Source organism: Lytechinus variegatus, chromosome 1 (genome assembly GCF_018143015.1).
Source record: "Lytechinus variegatus isolate NC3 chromosome 1, Lvar_3.0, whole genome shotgun sequence".
Lineage (NCBI taxonomy): Eukaryota > Metazoa > Echinodermata > Echinoidea > Temnopleuroida > Toxopneustidae > Lytechinus > Lytechinus variegatus.
Genome location: NC_054740.1, coordinates 52,962,632 through 52,982,680, shown reverse-complemented (window position 1 = coordinate 52,982,680; position 20,049 = coordinate 52,962,632). Strand labels below are relative to the sequence as shown.

Here is a 20,049-nt window from a genome sequence, read left to right as displayed (position 1 = left end):
AGTTTACCGTGAACGAGTAGTTGGTTAGATCTAGCCGTAAGTAGTGTCGGTCCCACAGCCTTACAATGGCGTGTAGCATGCCGAAAGTACCTAAGCAATGGTGCTTGGGTAAATTAAATTGAATCCATTACATCCTTTGAAGGATGGAGGCAGAATCTTTTGTACATTTGAATCTTGATCCTAACTTTGCTTTCTTCCTTTCTGAGTCGGTAACATGGGGTAAGAAAACAAAAGCTAACCCCACAAGGGGTTTCATAGATGACAATCCCTCTGTTCCTTCAGAATTACGCAAAACTGCTCAACAGAAAGCGAACCTACTTGATCTTATGCTAGGTCAGATTGCTAACTTTTGTCCCGTCATTGCTAGAAATTCTATTGTCCGCAATTCTACTTCTTTGAACGACATTTGGGCCACTATTAGACTTCACTCTGGCTTTCAGGCAACAGGCGCTCATTTTTTGGATTTTGCGAGACCGAGCTGGAATCTGATGAGCGGCCAGAAGATTTATATCAGAGATTACTTGCCTTTGTCGAGGACAATTTGTTGACAGTTGGTAGTGGTATTACCCATCACGGTGATCCCATCTTGGATGATGAAGAACTTTCGCCTTCCATTGAGAATTTCATTGTTCTGCAGTGCTTCGCCTTTTGCACCCTGACCTCCCCCAGGTGGTGAAGCAACGGTACGGCACAGAACTCCGTTCACGTACACTTGCATCCCTCAAACCTGAAATTTCTCAGGCTCTTACTAGTCTTTTGGAGTCAGTTGAATGTTCCAGGGCGATGCGTACAGCGGCTTTTCCGCCCCGTGGTCGTAGTCAGACTGCTCCCAGGCGTACTCAGTCTCGAACCCCGGCGAAGTTCCGTCCCAGGCCTTCCAAATCTTGTCCACTCTGCGTTCAGGCTGGCCGTCCTAGTGACCATTTTTTGAGTGTCTGTCCTTACCTTCCAGACTCCGATCGGCAGTACATGGCTAAGGCCAGGCAGGTTGCCAAGATTTTCGATGATGGTGGTTCTGATGATTTTGACGGTGAGGTTGACCCCCAGGAGTCATGTGACGAGGCTTGTTTGTCACCAGACCTGGCCGTGGAGGTACCTCTTCCACACTGCGTGTCCAAGTTCGCCAGTCTCCTTATTTTGACGCATTTTATGATCATCATGCTGTTCGTATCACCCTCGACAGTGGTGCTACTGGGAATATGATGCGTGCTTCTACGGCCCGAGTATTAGGTTGCAACGTGTCCTCCACCACCCAGTCAGCTCATCAGGCTGATGGGTCCTCCCCGCTGCAGGTTTGTGGTGAAACCCGTTTCACCGTTTGTCGTGGCAATCATGAGTTCCATTTTGAAGGATTGGTCATTGAGAACCTTGATGTTGACGTTTTGGCTGGTACTCCATTCATGGAAAGGAATGATGTGGCCATCAGGCCAGCAAGGAGGGAGATTTCCTTGGCTGATGGTACTGTGTTCAGTTACGGTTCTGTAGTAAGCCTAAGGCTGGTCATGCAGTGCGTCGCGCATTTGTCCTTCGTGCCCCTTCTCAAACTACTACTATTTGGCCAGGTGAATTCCTTGAGTTTTCCCTACCTCCTGAGTTTTCTGCTGATGAGACACTTGTCTTAGAGCCTCGCTCAGATTCCCCTCCTACACCAATGATCACAGAATTCTTTCCGGCTCCAGGTGTTGTCTCTAGTGTTGCTGGTAGGATCCGCATCCCAAACCTCTCTTGCGGTCCTTGTGTTATCCGTCGCAATGAACATCTTTGTCAGGTTTGTCCAGTGGTTGCCTCAGATGGCGATCAGGTTGCGCCTATTCCTCCTAGTCAGACCGCCCTCCCTCTGTCACGCAGGGAGGGCCAACATTATCACAGCCTTCTCAGTCTGTTATTGTGGATCCTGATAATATCCTCCCCCAAAGGCAAGGGGTGATTTTCAGTCTCTTCATGCAGTACATGATTGTGTGTTTAGCCCTTCATTCAAGGGTTACAATGGTGCATCTGGTCCATTCAAGGCCGTCGTGAACATGGGTCCTGTTCAGCCCCCACAACGCAAGGGTCGCCTTCCCTTGTATTCCCAAGAGAAGCTTACTGAGTTGCAGCGTAAGTTTGATGACCTTGAGAAACTTGGCGTCTTTGCACGCCCTGAGGATATTGGTGTTACGGTTGAATATGTCAACCCGTCGTTTCTTGTGAAGAAGCCGAATGGCGGCTCTCGTCTTGTCACAGCCTTTGCTGATGTTGGGCGCTACTCTAAGCCCCAGCCCTCAGTTTTGCCAGACGTTGATTCCTCTCTGAGAAAGATAGGTCAGTGGAAGTACATTATTGCATCCGATCTTGCAAGTGCCTTTTATCAAATACCTCTCTCTCGTGATTCAATGAAGTATTGTGGTGTTGCTACCCCTTTCCGCGGCATCAGGGTTTACACCCGTTGTGCTATGGGTATGCCGGGATCAGAGACGGCATTGGAGGAGTTGATGTGTCGAGTGCTTGGAGATCTATTGTTTGAAGGTGTTGTTGTCAAGCTTGCAGACGACTTGTATTGTGGTGCTGACACCTGGCAGGCCCTTTTGCATAACTGGTCCAGGGTGTTACATGCACTAGCCTCCAATGGTCTTCACCTGTCTCCATCTAAGACTACCGTCTGTCCAAAAACCACCACTATTTTAGGATGGGTTTGGTCTGAAGGGAACCTCAAAGCAAGTCCTCACAGGATAACAACTTTGTCAACGTGCTCACGCCCTTCAACCGTGAAGGGAATGCGGTCTTTCATTGGAGCCTATAAGATGCTTGCTCGCGTTCTCCCCAAATTGCGCATCCTATCTGGGCCCCCTGGATGATTCGATTGCAGGTATGAAATCTCAAGACCGCATCTGCTGGACGGATGAGCTTCATGATGCCTTCAACAAAGCCCAGTCCGGCATCAAGTCTACTCGTACGGTTACTCTTCCCCGGCCTTCTGATCAGCTATGGGTTGTCACTGATGGATCCGTGAAGAACCATGGTCTTGGCGCAACCATGTATGTCACGAGAGACCGGACGCCTTTCGTCGCAGGTTTTTTTAGCGCGAAGCTCCGTGGTCGTCAAATCACATGGTTACCTTGTGAAGTAGAAGCACTATCCATCGCTGCTGCCACCAAGCATTTCAGCCCATACATCATCCAGTCTCACCACCCTGTCTGCATTCTTACTGACAGCAAACCTTGTGTTCAGGCTTATGAGAAATTGTGTCGTGGTGAGTTTTCTGCCAGTCCTCGGGTTTCTACCTTTTTGGCCACCATTAGCAGATACCAGGTTTCCTTACGTCACCTGGCGGGCTCCGCCAATGTCCCAGCTGACTTTGCGAGTAGGAATGCTCCTCCATGCCATGATGTTCGATGCCAGATCTGTACTTTCATTTCACGGATGGAAGACTCTGTTGTCCATCTTACTTCTGTTGCTGACATCCTCTCAGGGAAGATACGCCTCCCTTTCACATCTCGTCACGCGTGGGGTAGGATTCAGTCTGATTGTCCAGCCCTCCGCCGTGCCCATGCCCACCTTACTCAGGGTACTCGCCCGTCGAAGAAGTTGACAGGTATCCGTGATGTGAAGCGATATCTCCAGGTTGCCACCATCGCTCGTGATGGATTACTGGTCGTCCGCCGGGATCATGCATTCTTGCCACAGCAGGAGTGTATCGTCATTCCTCGCAATGTACTCCAGGGGATTCTTACTGCCCTGCATCTTCAACTTGGTCACCCCACATCACACCAACTCAAGCAGGTTGTCTCACGGTTTTTCTATGCCCTGGATCTTGATGCAGCAATTCAACAGGTGACTGTCGGATGTCATAGCTGTCTCTCCCTCCAGAATGTTCCTCGTGTTGCTACTCCCCAGTCTACAGGTGACCCTCCATGTGTCATTGGGGTGTCTTTTGCTGCGGATGTCATCAAGCGTTCTCGCCAACTCATTTTCATCCTCAGGGAGAGTGTCACTTCTTACACTGTAAGCGCTTTGATCCCAGATGAACGCAAGGAGACTCTTCGCGCAGCCCTCCTTCAGCTATGCGCACCTCTCAGGCCACTTGATGGCCCTCCATCTATCATCCGCACCGACCCTGCTCCTGGATTTTCTGCTCTACAACACGATGAGTCTTTGCGCAGTCAGGGCATCACTTTGGAGATTGGCCGTGCCAAGAACATCAACAAGAATCCTGTCGCTGTAAAGGCTGTCCGTGAGCTGGAAGATGAGCTGCTTCGTGATAGTCCCCGTGGTGGTCTGTTACTCCACTTGCACTTGCTCTGGCCACCGCTCGTCTTAACAGCCGCATCCGTGGCGTTGGTCTCTCTGCTCGTGAGCTATGGACCCAGCGTGACCAATTCACCAGTGAACAGATTCCGTTGCATGACATGGACGTTATTACCAATCAACATGAGAAACGGCTCTCCAACCATGGGCCCAGTATGGCATCGAAGGCACCCAAACGCCTATCTTCGATGGGTGAGTCTCTTGTTCACGTTGGTGACCTTGTCTACCTGCGCTCGGACCGGACTAAGACCCAGGCCAGACCTCGCTACCTTGTCTGCAGTGTCGACGACAATTGGTGCAACATCCGCAAGTTTGTTGGGAGCCAACTCCGTTCTACGTCATACCGTGTCCAGCGCTCGGATTGCTTGAAGGTCCCCCATGGGATACCTCCCATCCTACTCGACCGAGGGTTTCTGATGACGATGACAACGACCACCGTGATGAGGTGTAGTCAAGGCTCAAACTCCAAGGCTAAGGCCAAGGCCAAGGCTTTAATACCCAAGGCCAAGGCTTCAATACCCAAGGCTGAGGCCAAGGCATGGATACCCAAGGCCAAGGCCAAGGCCTGAAAACCTCAAGGCCAAGGCCAAGGCATTTCAATTGTTCAATATATATGGAACAATAAGACAACAATGCTTAGGCGGCAGACATGACACACAGGACCAAATGTATAAAAGGTGTGAGCGAGCGAATTGAGCGAGCAAAATTTTTGACCCTAGTACATTTAAAACGAAAATGAATACATGATAGATCATGTAGATGTAGACATAAAATTAAAATAAATATAGTTACCTTTGTACATTTAATTATTTTTCTAGGCTATTCACATTGCAATAATTATTATTACCGAGGTGATCTGATCTTGGCATGCCCATTCTCAACATATGTCTTTTTTCCTCTCCCTGGGACAGGGGATCGAGGCAGAATTTATTTATTTTTTTTTTTTGGGGGGGGGGTCAAAGCCAAAAATGCACTTACAGTACATGTCAAAATGAGAATTTTGGTGCAAACAGATATTTTCAAAATGAGATTTTCGACTGTGTTAATAAGTTGTGTGTTTTGTGGAAATTAAGTTCAGCAAAGCCTTTTTAAAGTAATTTTTAATTGATAAGACAGATATTTTGATTTAGGCTTTAATTTTCCGCTATAGAAAGCATAGCGACCAAGGAAAAAAAAGAAATCAATTTTGAAGTTGTAAAACTCGATTTTTTTTGTCAATTATGGTGCTAATCACTGTTAAAAGGGCATCCTTGCGAGATAGATGTAATAAGAAATGAAATTTAAATATTCCGAGCTGTTTTTGTAATCACGAAAAAGGTGTGCATCTTACTAAACAAATTAACGCGAGCGCAAAACACGAGCTGAGATTTTTACTGACCAGAAAAGGAAGCTGTTCTGGACTGCATTTAGTGACTCATAAATAGGATATTAGGATACATAAGTCACCAACCAAATAATGCGAGCGCAAAGCGCGAGCTCAAAAATTTGTGATATTCCGACCTGAAAACTGGACATTCTAAGCATTTTTTGTGTAAATGGAATGCGTTTTTATGCGAGCACAATCCAAAATTTGTTGATTTTGGAACCTAAAATTTTGCTCTGTATTCCATGCTTGGCCCCTCAAAATTTTTGGCTCATCATGCCATTGATGCCATAGCCCATTTGGAAATGACAAAATTGAAGTTTGTGTTCAAGTTTACTGAATCTTTTCAGAATATCTTAAGACTTAAAACATTCTTGTTTGTCAAAGAAAATAATACAAGAAAAACCCTAATGGAATAGAAATCAATCTTGTTATCATTCTTTAGAGTGAGCTATTTTCAAAGAATAAAAATTGTTGTAAAAATTGCAGTCAGATCCTTCAGAATTATTCCTGTCATAAAATCACTCTTATCAGTGGCGTACCGTGGGTCACGGCATGGAGGGGGGGGGCACCAGCAAAAATTTGGAGTCACCTAGTGAGCGTGCGAAGCGCGCCCAGTTGCCAGGTATACTGACCTAATAGAGATATTTTAAGGACAGTGCCAATAAACGGATATGTATCTCACTAGTCAAATAATGCGAGCGCGAAGCGTGAGCTTAAAATTTTTGATATTCAGCCCTAAAAAGGGACATTACAATCAATCTTTTCTAATCATGATACGTACCTGTCTCGCTAAATAATGCGAGCGCGAAGCGCGAGCTGGAATTTTTGTAAATATTGACCCCAAACAGGAAGATTTTAAGGACTATATTTTAGGAATCTATTAAGATTATACACATATCACCATAGTCATCTAATGGGAGTTCCAATAAGCGCTTGCTGATTTTGTTAGAATTACATATAAACATGCACATAAAGCACTTGTAATCATGATTAACATACCCATGTCACTAACCAAATGATGCGAGCGCGAAGCGCGAGCTGAAAATTTTTTATATTCAGATCAGAAAACAGAAAAAAGGACATTTAACGGACTCATTCTAGGAATTGATGGAGAGCAGACATATTTCACCAATCCACTACTGCGAACGTAAGCACGGACAGGAAATGTTTTATATTAAGACCTTAAAATGGGACAATCACTTAAAGTATTCATGAAAAAGAAGCATACTATTGTAAATGTAAAACAATAACTCGAAGTGCGAGGAAATATATTTGGTAGTTTGGTGTATATTGACTTGAAAACGGGAGGTTTTAGTATAACAGGATTATCTCGGTAAACAGACAATGAGAGCACCAGGAACAATGAAGACATATGCCCTGAGCAAATTATGTTTCATAAAGTTATGAAAAATATGTTTCTTATTTAATGTAACATAACATAATTATAACATTATATAATGAACAATAATGTCTTCTTTCCCACTACGTTTCTCTTCCTTTCTCCCTCTTTTTCTCCTTTCCCCCCTTTTTTTTAGTCAGCCGATTGGGGTGGGGGGGCACGTGCCCCCCCTGTAGTTACGCACTGACTATAATCCTAATCATAATTATTATCATTATTATTGATATTGTCATCCTTATTAGTCATGATTACAAAATATAACCAATAAATAATATTAATATTCATCACTTCTCTTTGTTACATAATTATGTGATGATAATTGCAATTGATGGCACTGCAAAGTACACTTACTGCTGCTGCTGCTACTGCTGACTGGTAGTATTTAGTGTCACTAGATATACAGAACAATTGAAACATTTATAATTACTTATATAAAACAAATGACAGTACAAAATACAAAATGCCTTGAAAAAGCCTTGAAAATGCCTTGAAAATGCCTTGAAATTTCAAGGCTCAAAATCCTCAAGGCCAAGGCCCTCTCAAGGCCAAGGCTTGAATGTTCAAGGCCAAGGCTTTGAAAAATAGGCCTTAAGGCGCCTTAAGGCCAAGGCCGAGCATCAAGGCACTACAACACTGTCAGAGGAGTTCCCCAGTCCCAACTCGGCGGATGACTCACAATGCTTGCCTAATGCCTCTGACGTTACTGATGTGCCGGATGTCCCTTGCCCCCTCCTGACCCCCCTGATATTCCCCACGAACTTTCTCACCCTGATGTTAGTCCTCCCCTTTCACTTTCTGGTCAGTCAGATCCCTCAGGGCCTCTTGACATCACTACCCCCGATAATGGCCGGCGGTATCCCTTACGCCGTCGTGTCCCCCCTTCGTATTTTAGCGACTACGTTTGTGATTAACTTTGGCCTGCTTTTATGTCCCTTCCCCCCTCCCTATTGCCTGTGCCTTGTCCAGCTTGCCCTATACTGATGGACATTTGCTGATGGACACTATTTTTTGGTGTATATCTCTTTTTTTTTAATGCATTTTTGCAGCTTTACCTATTTGTGCTAATGGGTTTTTTAATGCGTCTAGCCTTTTTCAGCTACCAAACAAACGAAAACAGCAAGCCAGCTCTATTTAAAGATTTTGATTCTAATTTGATAGTTTATTGCTGTCAGGATCCTCACCTTACCAAACGAATACCTTTTCTTACTCCAGCTAGTTCGCCTACTACCAATTGCTGCTCATTTTGGTGCTTGTGATAAGTTATGCTGCGCATTTAATTTTTTTGGTTATTATTTTGGGTTTTGTTTGATGTCCCATCTGTGGGTATGTCTTTGCGCTAATGTTTGCGTATTTGCTTTGCAGTTGTTTGCGAGTTTACACTTTTATATTATGACAATACTTTTACAAAGCTTTTTGCCTTGGATCATTGCAAAATTCTTTTTGTTTACATAAGGAAAAAGTGATTACGCCATTTGATTTTATCTAATGTTATAGTGCTATAGCGCCATCTGCGTCAGTCATGCGACAACTCGTCTGTCCTACACTTCGGTTAATTACGGTTAATATAAGTATTGATCTACAACTACAAAGTTGCAACTGTGTCTTAATTTATTGTCGCATGGCGTCATTGTTATGCTGACTTATCAATGTACATAAAGAATAGACCTGGTTGGAGTGGCCAGATTTACATGTATTTCGGCCACCCCCCTAAAGAAAAGTCATTCAACTGATAGTATTCTTCCCTGACCCGTTTGCGGGCCCAATTCATTGGCTTAATTCCCTAATTCGACCCTCAATCGTGAATAAATTATTTTCAGTCACGCCTCACTATCCTTTAGCACATCCGGCCAGTTCACCTGAAATTGAAAACATTTACATACTTTACAAAAACATACCTGTTACGAGGGGAGCACCAAGCTTCGACGGCAAGACAGCACGAACGATACTTACTGACGAAAGTGCGTATTCACTCACTCTAAAGCCTCCCTCTTTGTTCAGATCTCTAAGAACTCCTCAAAAGGCCTATCCATCCATCGGAATTCTCTTTGCTCTATCTACTTCCATCCAGTCAATCGTCGACATCGATCCCGAATAAGACGTCCGTACTGCGCTGTGTCGAACTCGGTCAGTGAATTCCGAATAGTTTAGGAATTCAGACACTCCTCACGCAAGCATTGTTATGCAAATCGGATACTTCTGCTAAGAAAAGAAAATATATTTATTCCCTAATTCGACCCTCAATCGTGAATAAATTATTTTCAGTCACGCCTCACTATCCTTTAGCACATCCGGCCAGTTCACCTGAAATTGAAAACATTTAAATACTTTACAAAAACATACCTGTTACGAGGGGAACACCAAGCTTCGACGGCAAGACAAGCTAAATATACAGCTCCCCCTCTCAGTCAATCAAAGAACGGGTAAACAAGAAAATGCATTAAACAAGGCAATTATTTCAATATAACCAACTTTTAATGTATAATGATAATACAACATGTTTTGTTCAATAATCTCATCGAACACCTACAATCTATCTTTAACAAAGTTATACGTATAATCATACTGAGGCTAATTTTCCCAGTATATTTACAAAGAAATAATTCTAAAGCCCCAAATTCAGAGAAACTGAAAGACGATCCTTCGTATTGTCCTTAATATATCCATCTTTAGCGGTCTCCGACCTCCATCTACCATGTTTCTTAAACAACCTGTCCGGAACACCAAAGTTCGCTGCTGCTGTGGCTCCGCCACTTCTGAGGCTATGCATGCCAAAACTCTTGGGATTCAACCCTACTTTCGCCAACGCCTCTCTCAATAATTCTAAACATCTAGTATAAGACAACTGTCCACCTCTTAACTTGTAAGTATTACTGGATTTACAGTAATTTAGGGGCCTAAAAAGAAATTGTTCATCAGAGGTATCGTTAAGCCCCGCTGCAATCAAATATTTCCTCAAAGCTAATACTGGACAGGTGGGGGAATTTGTAGCACCTATCAGAACCCATGCTCCTTGCCTGTAAATATCGGTTTTACTTTTCATGATGAAAATATTCACATGAGACAAATACAAGTCTAAATCACATCTTCGAATATGTATCATTTCATCAAAGCGTAAAAAGCCTGCATAGGAAATCAAAATCATAGCACATAATCGAATATCTAACAGACTGTTTGAAGACCCATATTTCTCAACAACTGCTTTCAAAATATCTGGAGTTATAATTTCTTTCTTAACGATCGGTTTGTTTAGTAATTTCTTTAAACCTTGTAAAACAATATGTATGAACTTGCGATCACATGGATTAACATTCATCCTTGGCTTGCAGTCAAAATGCCACTTAATGGCGTAGAAAGCCGACTCTATCCGAGAATAAGGAGCTTCTTTTTGATACAAATGAATGAGATAGCGACTAATGTCTTCTGGTTCTGCTGTATCAGAATTTACCTTATTTTGGTTACACCAATCATTCCAGGCAATCAACGCTCTGTTGTATTTACTCATAGTGTTATCAGCTCTCGAAGCTGTCAAGACCTTGTTCAAAGTTATATCATATCCTTCATGTAGGGAATGTCTGGATTTAAGAAAAATTTGACAAAAATTAAGCATGTACATATTAATCTCAATACAAATTTTCATATTTAATTTGTGATAAATTCTCAATTTCAGTCATTTTATCAACTTCTCAAAATTTCATCACTTCCAATATGTTTTACAGCCATGACAGCACAAATAAAGCTATGCAGCTATAATCAAACCAGGTGTTTTGATATGTAAACTTAAATTTTCATATGAAAGTTCTGTATCACGGTTCCATATCAGAATACGTTCCAATCGTCCTGAAGGCTTAACACAGCAATCAGCTTTGGAATCCATTTCCTTTGCGACAATATTTATTTCTGTCGTAGAAACAGAAAAACTTGATGAGACACTTTATTCTCAAGAATTCTGCATTTTCGAAAAATTTTGAATGCTTTCTATCATCTTCACTTCCTTTATTCTGGGCTCCGCAGCCAATAAATAATAACTGATTTGAGAATGAATCTCATAACAAATCCTTATCAACCTTTACTATGATTATCCTTTTCCATAATCAAAACTTTCTCCAATTTCCATCACCACTTCTTTGCTCTGCAGCATAAGTGGATCCTAGCTATGCAGCTATCTGCCATGCGGCCATGTAATAATTACATGTTGCATTCCAGCAGTATAATTTTGAATCAACCTCCCCAAGGGGGTAATTATTACATACCAACATTCATGTCAACCATCTCTCACAAAACATTGAGGCGTAGACATAAGACTGGGCTTTGGAATTTCTTTGTCCCAAAAATGGATTTTCTATTTCTGCCTTGAACGAAAATTCCTTGGGGATTATCAATTTTAAAGTATTCAGAGATTAAGGAACGAAATTCACTTTGTTCAGAGAAAAGAATCGGCCAGAATGGTGCTGACGGCCAGAAGGGAACAACCAAAGTCCCCCTAGCAGAACAAACCTTCAGATGTTTAAGTACTTGTCCTATACATTCGATAGGTGGAACCAACCAATTATTCTCGCCCGACCAATCGCATGAGAAAGAATCAACATGATTTGTTAGGGGACACCAATATTTAGAATTGAAATTCTTAATTTTGAAATTATGATCGTCCGCGAATCTGTCGACAGTGTGAGGGCCCCAGATTTTGTCCAAAAATTCGAAAAATTCATCCGACACACCCCAATCATCAAAATCTATGATGCGACTCAGTGTATCTGCAAGACGATTCTCCTCTCTGGGAACCCAATGAACTTGAAGATTAATATGATTTCTTTTACACAACTCAAAGATGTGTAAACTCATATCGTGTAATTCTGCAATCATACTTCCTTTATTTACGATCGATTCTACTCCTTTATTGTCACAGAGGACCTTGACAGTTTTATGTCTCAAGTGAGACACAAATGTTTGAAGTGCCATACTTACTGACTTTAATTCTCTCCAAGTGGAGCTTTTAACCATTTCAAACTCAGTCCAATTTCTTACCATTTTCATGCCTGCGCATTCAGAAACCCAGGCCCCGCAGCCTGATTGACTCGCATCAGAATAGATGATTGTCTGTGGAACAGAATATGTAGAAATGATCTTAATGTTAAGAATATTTAAATTCTTCTTCCAGAAGAACAACTCGGATATAATATCATTATCACTACTGATCATGTATACCTTATCCCAATGTGCCCTCTGGATTATTTCGTGATGCAAGAATCTGGTTTTCAATTGAGTAACTGTGCCAAACACTGAATATAGTGAATTGATCTTTCCAGCTATAACTGCGATCTTTCGCGCTGAAACCTCGGGCAATTCTGCTTGAAATGAATTTAAACATAACTCAAGATCCTCCATCCTTCTTTCAGTAATCTTTATACAAGCTACTCTACTGTCCCATGTTAATCCTAACCAATCCAAGGACTGGACAGGAGTCCATTGAGATTTTTCAATGTTTGGTACCAAACCTGCTTCAAGTAAGTCATTTTTCACTGTCTTGGCCATAGTATCACATGAATCAAATGAAGGTGCACGACCCCATCCATCATCTAAATGCAAAACAATGAAAATTCCATTTCTACGCCAATGATTAACAATAGGCTTGAGGCATTTAGTGAAAACATAAGGAGCAGTTGCCAATCCAAATGGCAAAAACCTGAAATGAGAAAAACCTAGTGCCACTTCCGAAATCCCAACTAAAGCCTTAGAATTTTTTATGTTCTTGAAAGATCTCATAGTGATGATAACCTGACTTCAGGTCAAAGGAAAACATAAAATCTCCTTTTTTGAAATAAGACAATGCTACGTTCCAATCTTCAAACTTAATTTTGTCCTTCCACAAGTGTTCGTTGACATAACGTAAATCAAGAATAAGTCTCTTTTTACCTGAGCTCTGAATTGAAACTGAAAGGGGATTAACGACACAAGGTGCACTAGCGGATTCAACAATCAAACCCTTTTTAAGTAAATCGTTAATGGCTTCAGAAACAAATTCTGGATAATTCAATGCCGACTTATTATTTTTCATTTTTGTTTTAGGGGGTGTATGTAAAAAAGGTAACTTGTAACCTTGCTCAATGACATCTATAACAAATTGAGGTGCATCAATTGATTTCCAAAATTTTACGGATGCCTTCAATCTACCTTTAACCAAAGGTTCTGAATTTCCTTGTTCATACTCATAATAATTTCTCAAATAAAAATCTTCCTCATACCCTGAATATCCTGTCGAAGTAGCACTGACGTTACTCGATGTCACGGTTTCGCCGCAACCCCAACGAGACTCTGTTTCTGTGTGTATTAATTGAGAAGGACCCGCAGTAGACGGACCAGGAGTATTCAATATATTCCAGTTTGATTGGGCTGTTACATCTCCCTGTTGAGGTTCATTCGTTATTAAAGCTTGTTCAGTTTGACTATGATCAAGGGATCCCTTAACTCTGTTGGCCATCTCTGAAGGATGAACCTTGGTTCCTGCCACCTGGGCAACCTCTCCTCCAATGCCCTTGTTTACCACAGGCAAAACAGTAATCGGTGGGTCTGGGGCCACTTGCATACCCACGCCAACTGCTTGTAGATGGGTTGGTGCCACTCCCAAGCGGAAATCGATTTCTTGACCCAAAGCCACGAAAAAAGTTGTCAGAAGTAGTAGATGTAGAAGGACATTGAGAACTTCCAACATTCTTAGCTGATTTACCCTTGTTCGTTGAACGGGATGCCTTACGTTTTCTGGCTGCACGAGCCTGAGCTTGCCTAATTCTCTTTTCATCTTCGGAGTCGCTTGCTAGTTCGTCACTCAAGTACTCATCTACTGCAGACCAACCTAAAAGTAGAATGTGATTACTACATCTTTATTATTAACTTGATTAATGTCCTATAATGAAGTAATGAAGTAATTCCAACGAAAAACGCATAGCTTCAATTAAGAAAGAAAACATACGCACAACCGTTCATAAAATTCACACGAGCAATAGGCCCAGCTTAGAAGGCTGGCATCTCTTTTTTTTTTTGAGACATTCATTTATATTTATCCCACTAACCTGCTTCTGACTTATCGGCTATTCTGATATGCTTCTTCCTTTTTGTAATATCTGCGATACCTTCCTTCAGCAAAACAAGGGCTGTAACTTGCTTGCCTTCCTCTAGTAAGGCAACTCCCTTCTCCAACTTCTCCTGAAGGTTCGAATTGAATTCGTATTGGACTTTATTACCTTTAAATCTGAAAGACAACTCAGAAGCCCTTTTAAGTTGTTGAAGCTCCGTAGAAGCAGCTAAAAGCTTTTTCTCATTCTCTTACTTGACCTGGGCAATGGAAGAGTCAAAATATTCTTTAAACGAGCCAAATGCCTCCTTTATTGCATTGCTTACAAAAGAAGGCGAAAGAACTCCAGATTGTTGAGCAGAATTTTCGGAACCTGCCTCTTGATTCGACATTATTTTAAAAATATAACATCGAATCCATTCGTAGAGTAAAGCGACAAGGCCTATAGACTTAACACGTAGATAAAAAGACGTCCGTACTGCGCTTTGTCGAACTCGGTCAGTGAATTCCGAATGGTTTAGGAATTCAGACACTCCTCACGCAAGCATTGTTATGCAAATCGGATACTTCTGCTAAGAAAAGAAAATATATTTCTCCCACTGAGACCTGTCGTAATAAAGACATGTACATAGGGCGTATATAGTTGATATAATTAAAGGATGCCTAAATGCAGTCTAATTGGTATTTCATCATGTCCCAAACTGCAGGTGACACAATGATATGTAGTGGAAGTCAACCACCACGGCCTATATACCTCTTTGTTTTGGCATGCATTTCCATATTATGGATCTTTGCCGATCCATAATACAAATACAATCAGAACACATAATCATATGCGAATATTTTTTTTCTCAAATACTATCAAAGTTCATTTTGCCACTGATAATATCTATCTGATGAAACAGGTTGTGTTTTCCCTACACCTCGTATTTCAAAGACTGGCATCACATAGGCCTGTCATGTATTCAGATGTCCTTATGCAGAACCGGGGGGGGGGGGCACTTCCATTCACGAGTGGATACCATGCGCGACCATGGGATCTCGAAAAGCATCCTAAACACGTTATTTCCATATTCTAAAAATGTACCCCTTAAGTATTGGCGTGTGAAACCCTACCCTTAACAAGTATTGGAAACAAAACGATACTCTTGGCAAATATTCCCTGAAATGAATCCCTAAACAAGTACAGGAATGTTTTATTGATACGGGTCCTTCGGTCGTTGGTTTTACCTTATTTGGTTTAGTACGACCCCAGCTCTACACCTCGCGTGAAAAAGACATCCTTTTTACGTGATTTTTTGGTCGCACATGGTATCCGATCGTCGGATGCAGAATATGATGCTAAACTAAGAACAGAACTCATCACCAGGGGCGTCGATCCATTTTTCAGATTGGGGGGGGGGGGGGCAAAAATCATGAAGCAACTTTCCAAAGGCAAAACAAACCAACACACACACACACACACACACACACACACATATATATATATATATATATATATATATATATATATATATATATATATATATATATATATATATATATATATATGAATCATGAGATAGAGACACATATCACAGAAACATATTAATGCGAGCGCGAAGCGCGAGCTGAAATTTTTTGATATACTGACCTGATAACAGGAAAAAGGTGCCTGTTTAGGACTGTTTGTAGTAACTCATGAGGAGAATACATATTTCACTATACACAGATAATGCGAGTGCTGCCGAGACCGAGCTGAGACCTGAAAGCTTGATATTCTAAGCATTTTTGGTACTAATGATTAAGATGGGTATCTACAAACCAAACAATAGATGTGAAGCGCGAGCTGAAAATTTTGATATTTCGATCTGAAAAATATTGAGTTTTTAATAAAGAACAAGATAAATAAAATAAGATCCAACAAAAGATTATTGCAAATCGAAGCGGGAGTTCTTTTGGGGTTTAAAACTGAAAACGGGTCATTCTGTTCACCTATTTAATCATGAAAAGTAAGGTTTTTTGCTACAGAAATGATGCGATTTAATCATGAAAAGTAAGGTTTTTTGCTACAGAAATGATCCATGCTACCGATGCACGCCGTGTCCGACCGTGGCCGGGTCCCGCCTTGCATGCAGGCATGCATGTCCGCACATGGGAATGACGATGTAATATCGATGTGGCAGATATGGCAAGTTCCGACTCGGAGTCCTCGTATAAAAACAGTAGAAGTCTGGATGTATTCTAGGATAATTGAGCCACATGGCTGATTTGCTTGTTGGTTATGTTAAGCAGTAGGCGAGTGCATTTAATTTGAGGCACTTGCCGGCTTAAAACGAAACTAGAATTTCAATTTCATTTCATTTTCCCAGCGTGTTTGTCCCATTGAAGACAACGTTAGAAAAAAATTGCATCCAAATAAAAAAATTGCCAAAAATCCAAAACCCGAATGTTTTCGAACGCGACCCGAGTGATTGCGAACGCGACCCGAGTGATTATAATAAGCCTTTTTGAAGATGAATTTCAGAGTTCTTGAATGGCAAAATGATCTTTTCATCAAAATAACAATGTTGATCACAGATAGGGACGTACTTTCCTCTTTACTGAAGTGTACATGCTAACACACAATATACATTTAGAATTGTCAACTTTACTTATTATGTAATATGCATTTAACGGACACAATTGGAGATATTTTTAGAGCCTGCAAATTAAAAAGGGAGCCGTGGTAGTATGACTTTGCAGGCTTAAACACCAACATACATATTAACTCCTCAAAAAAAGGTTAGGAAATCAGACTTTGATCGATAATCCTTCCTCGGTTTTAGTAATTATCAATGTGTAATTAATTGAGCTTTCTTTAAAATGATACCCTACATGACTATGATTATGGTTCACATGGAGGTGCAGTGTCTTGGAATGTGAGGCAAGGTCAAAATTTAAAAGTTGCAAAATGACACAATATTGAAAGTCACTGTTCTTTTTTCCGTGGTGATGAGTGAGTTTTTCAGCGGTTTCTTTGTTTTCATGCACCTTAACATCAACATTATCATGCAATCAAACATACCTCTGCACAAGCAAACACAGAAGGAACAAACAAACATGCATGGGTATTTCAATTCACGACTCAAACCATGTTATCTCACAGTACCATCACTACAGAAGTAGGGGCTTTATTTGAATGGATTATCATCTCTATATTGACACAGACAAAAGAATCATGTTCTGTATTGACCCTTCATGACTATTTCTGTTCGTATTGCAGCTTTTCAATTCAGACATCATCCAACACTTTTGAATCCTGCTCTTTTCGTGATGGCATGATCATAACAAGCATGGTATCATTTTAAAGAGAATTAAATGATCTTTTGAATGCTATCAAAGATGCATTGTGTAAAATTGGGAGTTGGGAGAAATTAATGGCCAAACTCAGATTTCCAAACTTTTTTGAGGGGTTTAGATACGTAATACATGCATTTTTTTTAAAAAAAATTCTGAATCAAATAATACTATCGAAAATCCCTGCGCCATTGTTTGTGTAATGAGTGATTTTGCTGTTTTTTATTGTTAGTGATTGCAGCATTACACCTGGATAATGGTTGTCATAGGCGGTGGACACAGGGGCGGGGGTGTCCCTAAAATTCAGGCAGGACGGACATTAATCCCCCCCTAAAAATACCTTGAAGGGATATAAAGCAAATGGGGAAAGAAGGTGATCGAAGGGAAAGAAGTAAACGAAAGAAAAGAAAGAAAGACGGAAAGAAAGATTGAAAGAAAGGAAGATGAAATCAAAGCAAGGAAGAAAGAAAGAAAGAATGAAAGAAAAAAAAAAGAAAATACAAAAATTTAACTGCAGGGTCACAGACTGAAATCGAGAGCAGTGGACATTACTCTAGAAAGGATTGAACTGTACATGTCACTCATGTGAGATAGAGTCTAAGTAATAAAGTTTTGCTTATCATTACTTTCACCAAATAGTTATGTGCATATATACCCTGCAGGGTCGGTGTGCAAATGTCGGGACTGATGATGTCCCTCACTATATTTATGTTGATTTTTCTTGTTTGAATAAAACAATGTTTCATATTTTAAAGATATGACAATAATGACCAACTTGACTGAACCACAAAATTTTGAAACGATGGTCATATCACAATCATGTTTAGAGAGGGATAAATGTTTGTTTCACATGAAAATGAGGAGAAAATTGAAATATTTCATATAATGAAATACAAAATAAATAGTGAGTGGGTGACGTCACCAGTCCCCCCCCCCCCCATTTTGCATACCGACCCTGTAGGATGTGCACACGTCTGTGAAAGCAAGCAAAACTTTAACATTTTACTTACACTCTATTTGCTCTTTATCACGGGATATGTAACCCAACATAGGGATACATAATTACCAAGCAACAATATATATCCCAAAATAAAGGGATGCGTGTCCCAAACATTGGATACGTATCTAAAACGTATACGTGTCTTTTAACACCACGACTGATACGTATCATACTATTTTTAATGCGTATATGCCCAGCGGCGTATCCATGATTTTCCAAGGGGGGGGGGCAAATTTTTCGGAGGATATTTCGTCCGCGAAAAAATTTGACAAGCAAAAAAAAAAAAGTCTTCAACCACAAATAAAGGAGATTTCGTCCCAGAAAAAAAAATTGACAAGCAAAAAAAAAAAAGTCTTCAAGTTCAAAAGAGGGGGCATACTACATCTGTTTTCATTGATTTTTACATTAACCCTCCCCCTTTTTCCCTCTCTTTCCTTTTTCCTATTTTCTTTCCTTTTTTTGGCTTGTGACTCTTAAGGGGGGGGGGCATTCTGCGCCCTTAGGTACATGTGATAAGTGCGTATGCCCTTCTATAAGGATACATATTTTTTAGGTTCGTGATTGGTCAATCTGGTGGAGGGATACGTATTTATTATTCGAACTGTTGTTGTTGTTGTTATTTTGAATAGGCAAAATAGTCAGTTTTGACTATTGTTGCCTTATAAATATGCTTTTCTTTTTTTCAAAATATGATAATTTCTTTGTTCAAATTATGTCAGTTTGAAAAGTAAAAGAAAGAAAGGAAAGAAAAGTTCCCAGGAAATTGTGCAAGACCACCTCTCCTTCCCTGTATTAGTACGTTATCCTGACAAGCCCGCTCGAGGTGCATTTCGAGGGCGTCTCAGGAGTACAAAAAATTGTATTCCCTATGTCTCTCAAACGTAAGCAGGGGGCGCTCTATCCAATACCTCGTAGAACTTGATTTAAATTCCGCAGGTGCAAATTTATGTCAAATCGATCGGAACCATATCAACTTTTTTTTTTTTTATTAAACCCACATGGGCATTTATTATATACATAATTGAACATTCAAAGTCACATCACATGTTTACATAATTCTCTTTCAAACAAATATTCCAAATTAAATTCTCGACAATCTTTTCCTGTTTTGTTTCTTATGAGTATACATTTGTAGATACACCAAAAAGCAATTGTAAGAAATGAATCTAATCCGGTTTCTTTGTGGGCTTTAAGTAAATGCAATTCTGTTACTTGAAGGTCAACATTGTATTCCAACTTCGCTATTGTTGTTAAATAAGAAAAGAATCTCTTATTTAGTTTACACTCAACAAAAGCATGTACATCATCTTCGTCCACATAACAATGTGGGCATCTCCCATCTGTTATAACATTCCATTTAGACAAATTCTTTCTTACAGGCAATAAATTATATATAACCTTAAAATTGAATTCTTTCAGTTTATTGTCTTTACAGTGACACAAGTTTCTTTTAAAAGTTTTTTTCCAATCTAATGGTGACCTAATTTTCTGTTCCCAATACAAATAGCATCTGTTAGAGTTTGATAAATCTGAATATTGTAATTTATAGAATTGTTTACTTGAAATATCATTGATATTTTTTAATTGATTTTTTGCTCCTACATCTATTTTGGGAA

The 20,049-nt window shown here is 40.5% G+C and overlaps 2 protein-coding genes across 2 annotated transcripts in view; both read right to left on the bottom strand.

The window, feature by feature from the left end:
• LOC121416475 (cytochrome P450 2C15-like) overlaps nt 1-9,136 on the bottom strand; it is a 35,189-nt gene extending 26,053 nt beyond the window's left edge. Inside the window, exon 1 of the mRNA XM_041609977.1 lies at nt 8,945-9,136. The gene's annotated coding sequence lies outside the window, so the exon portion shown is untranslated. The remainder of the gene's footprint in view (nt 1-8,944) is intronic.
• Nucleotides 9,137-13,507: 4,371 nt separating this feature from the next.
• The window catches only part of LOC121430987, a 34,329-nt gene continuing 27,787 nt past the window's right edge, over nt 13,508-20,049 (bottom strand). Inside the window, exons 4-5 of the mRNA XM_041628441.1 lie at nt 14,114-14,246; nt 13,508-13,896 (exon numbers count right to left, since the gene is read on the bottom strand). Of these exons, the coding sequence (XP_041484375.1) occupies nt 13,508-13,896; nt 14,114-14,246 (522 nt within the window). The remainder of the gene's footprint in view (nt 13,897-14,113; nt 14,247-20,049) is intronic.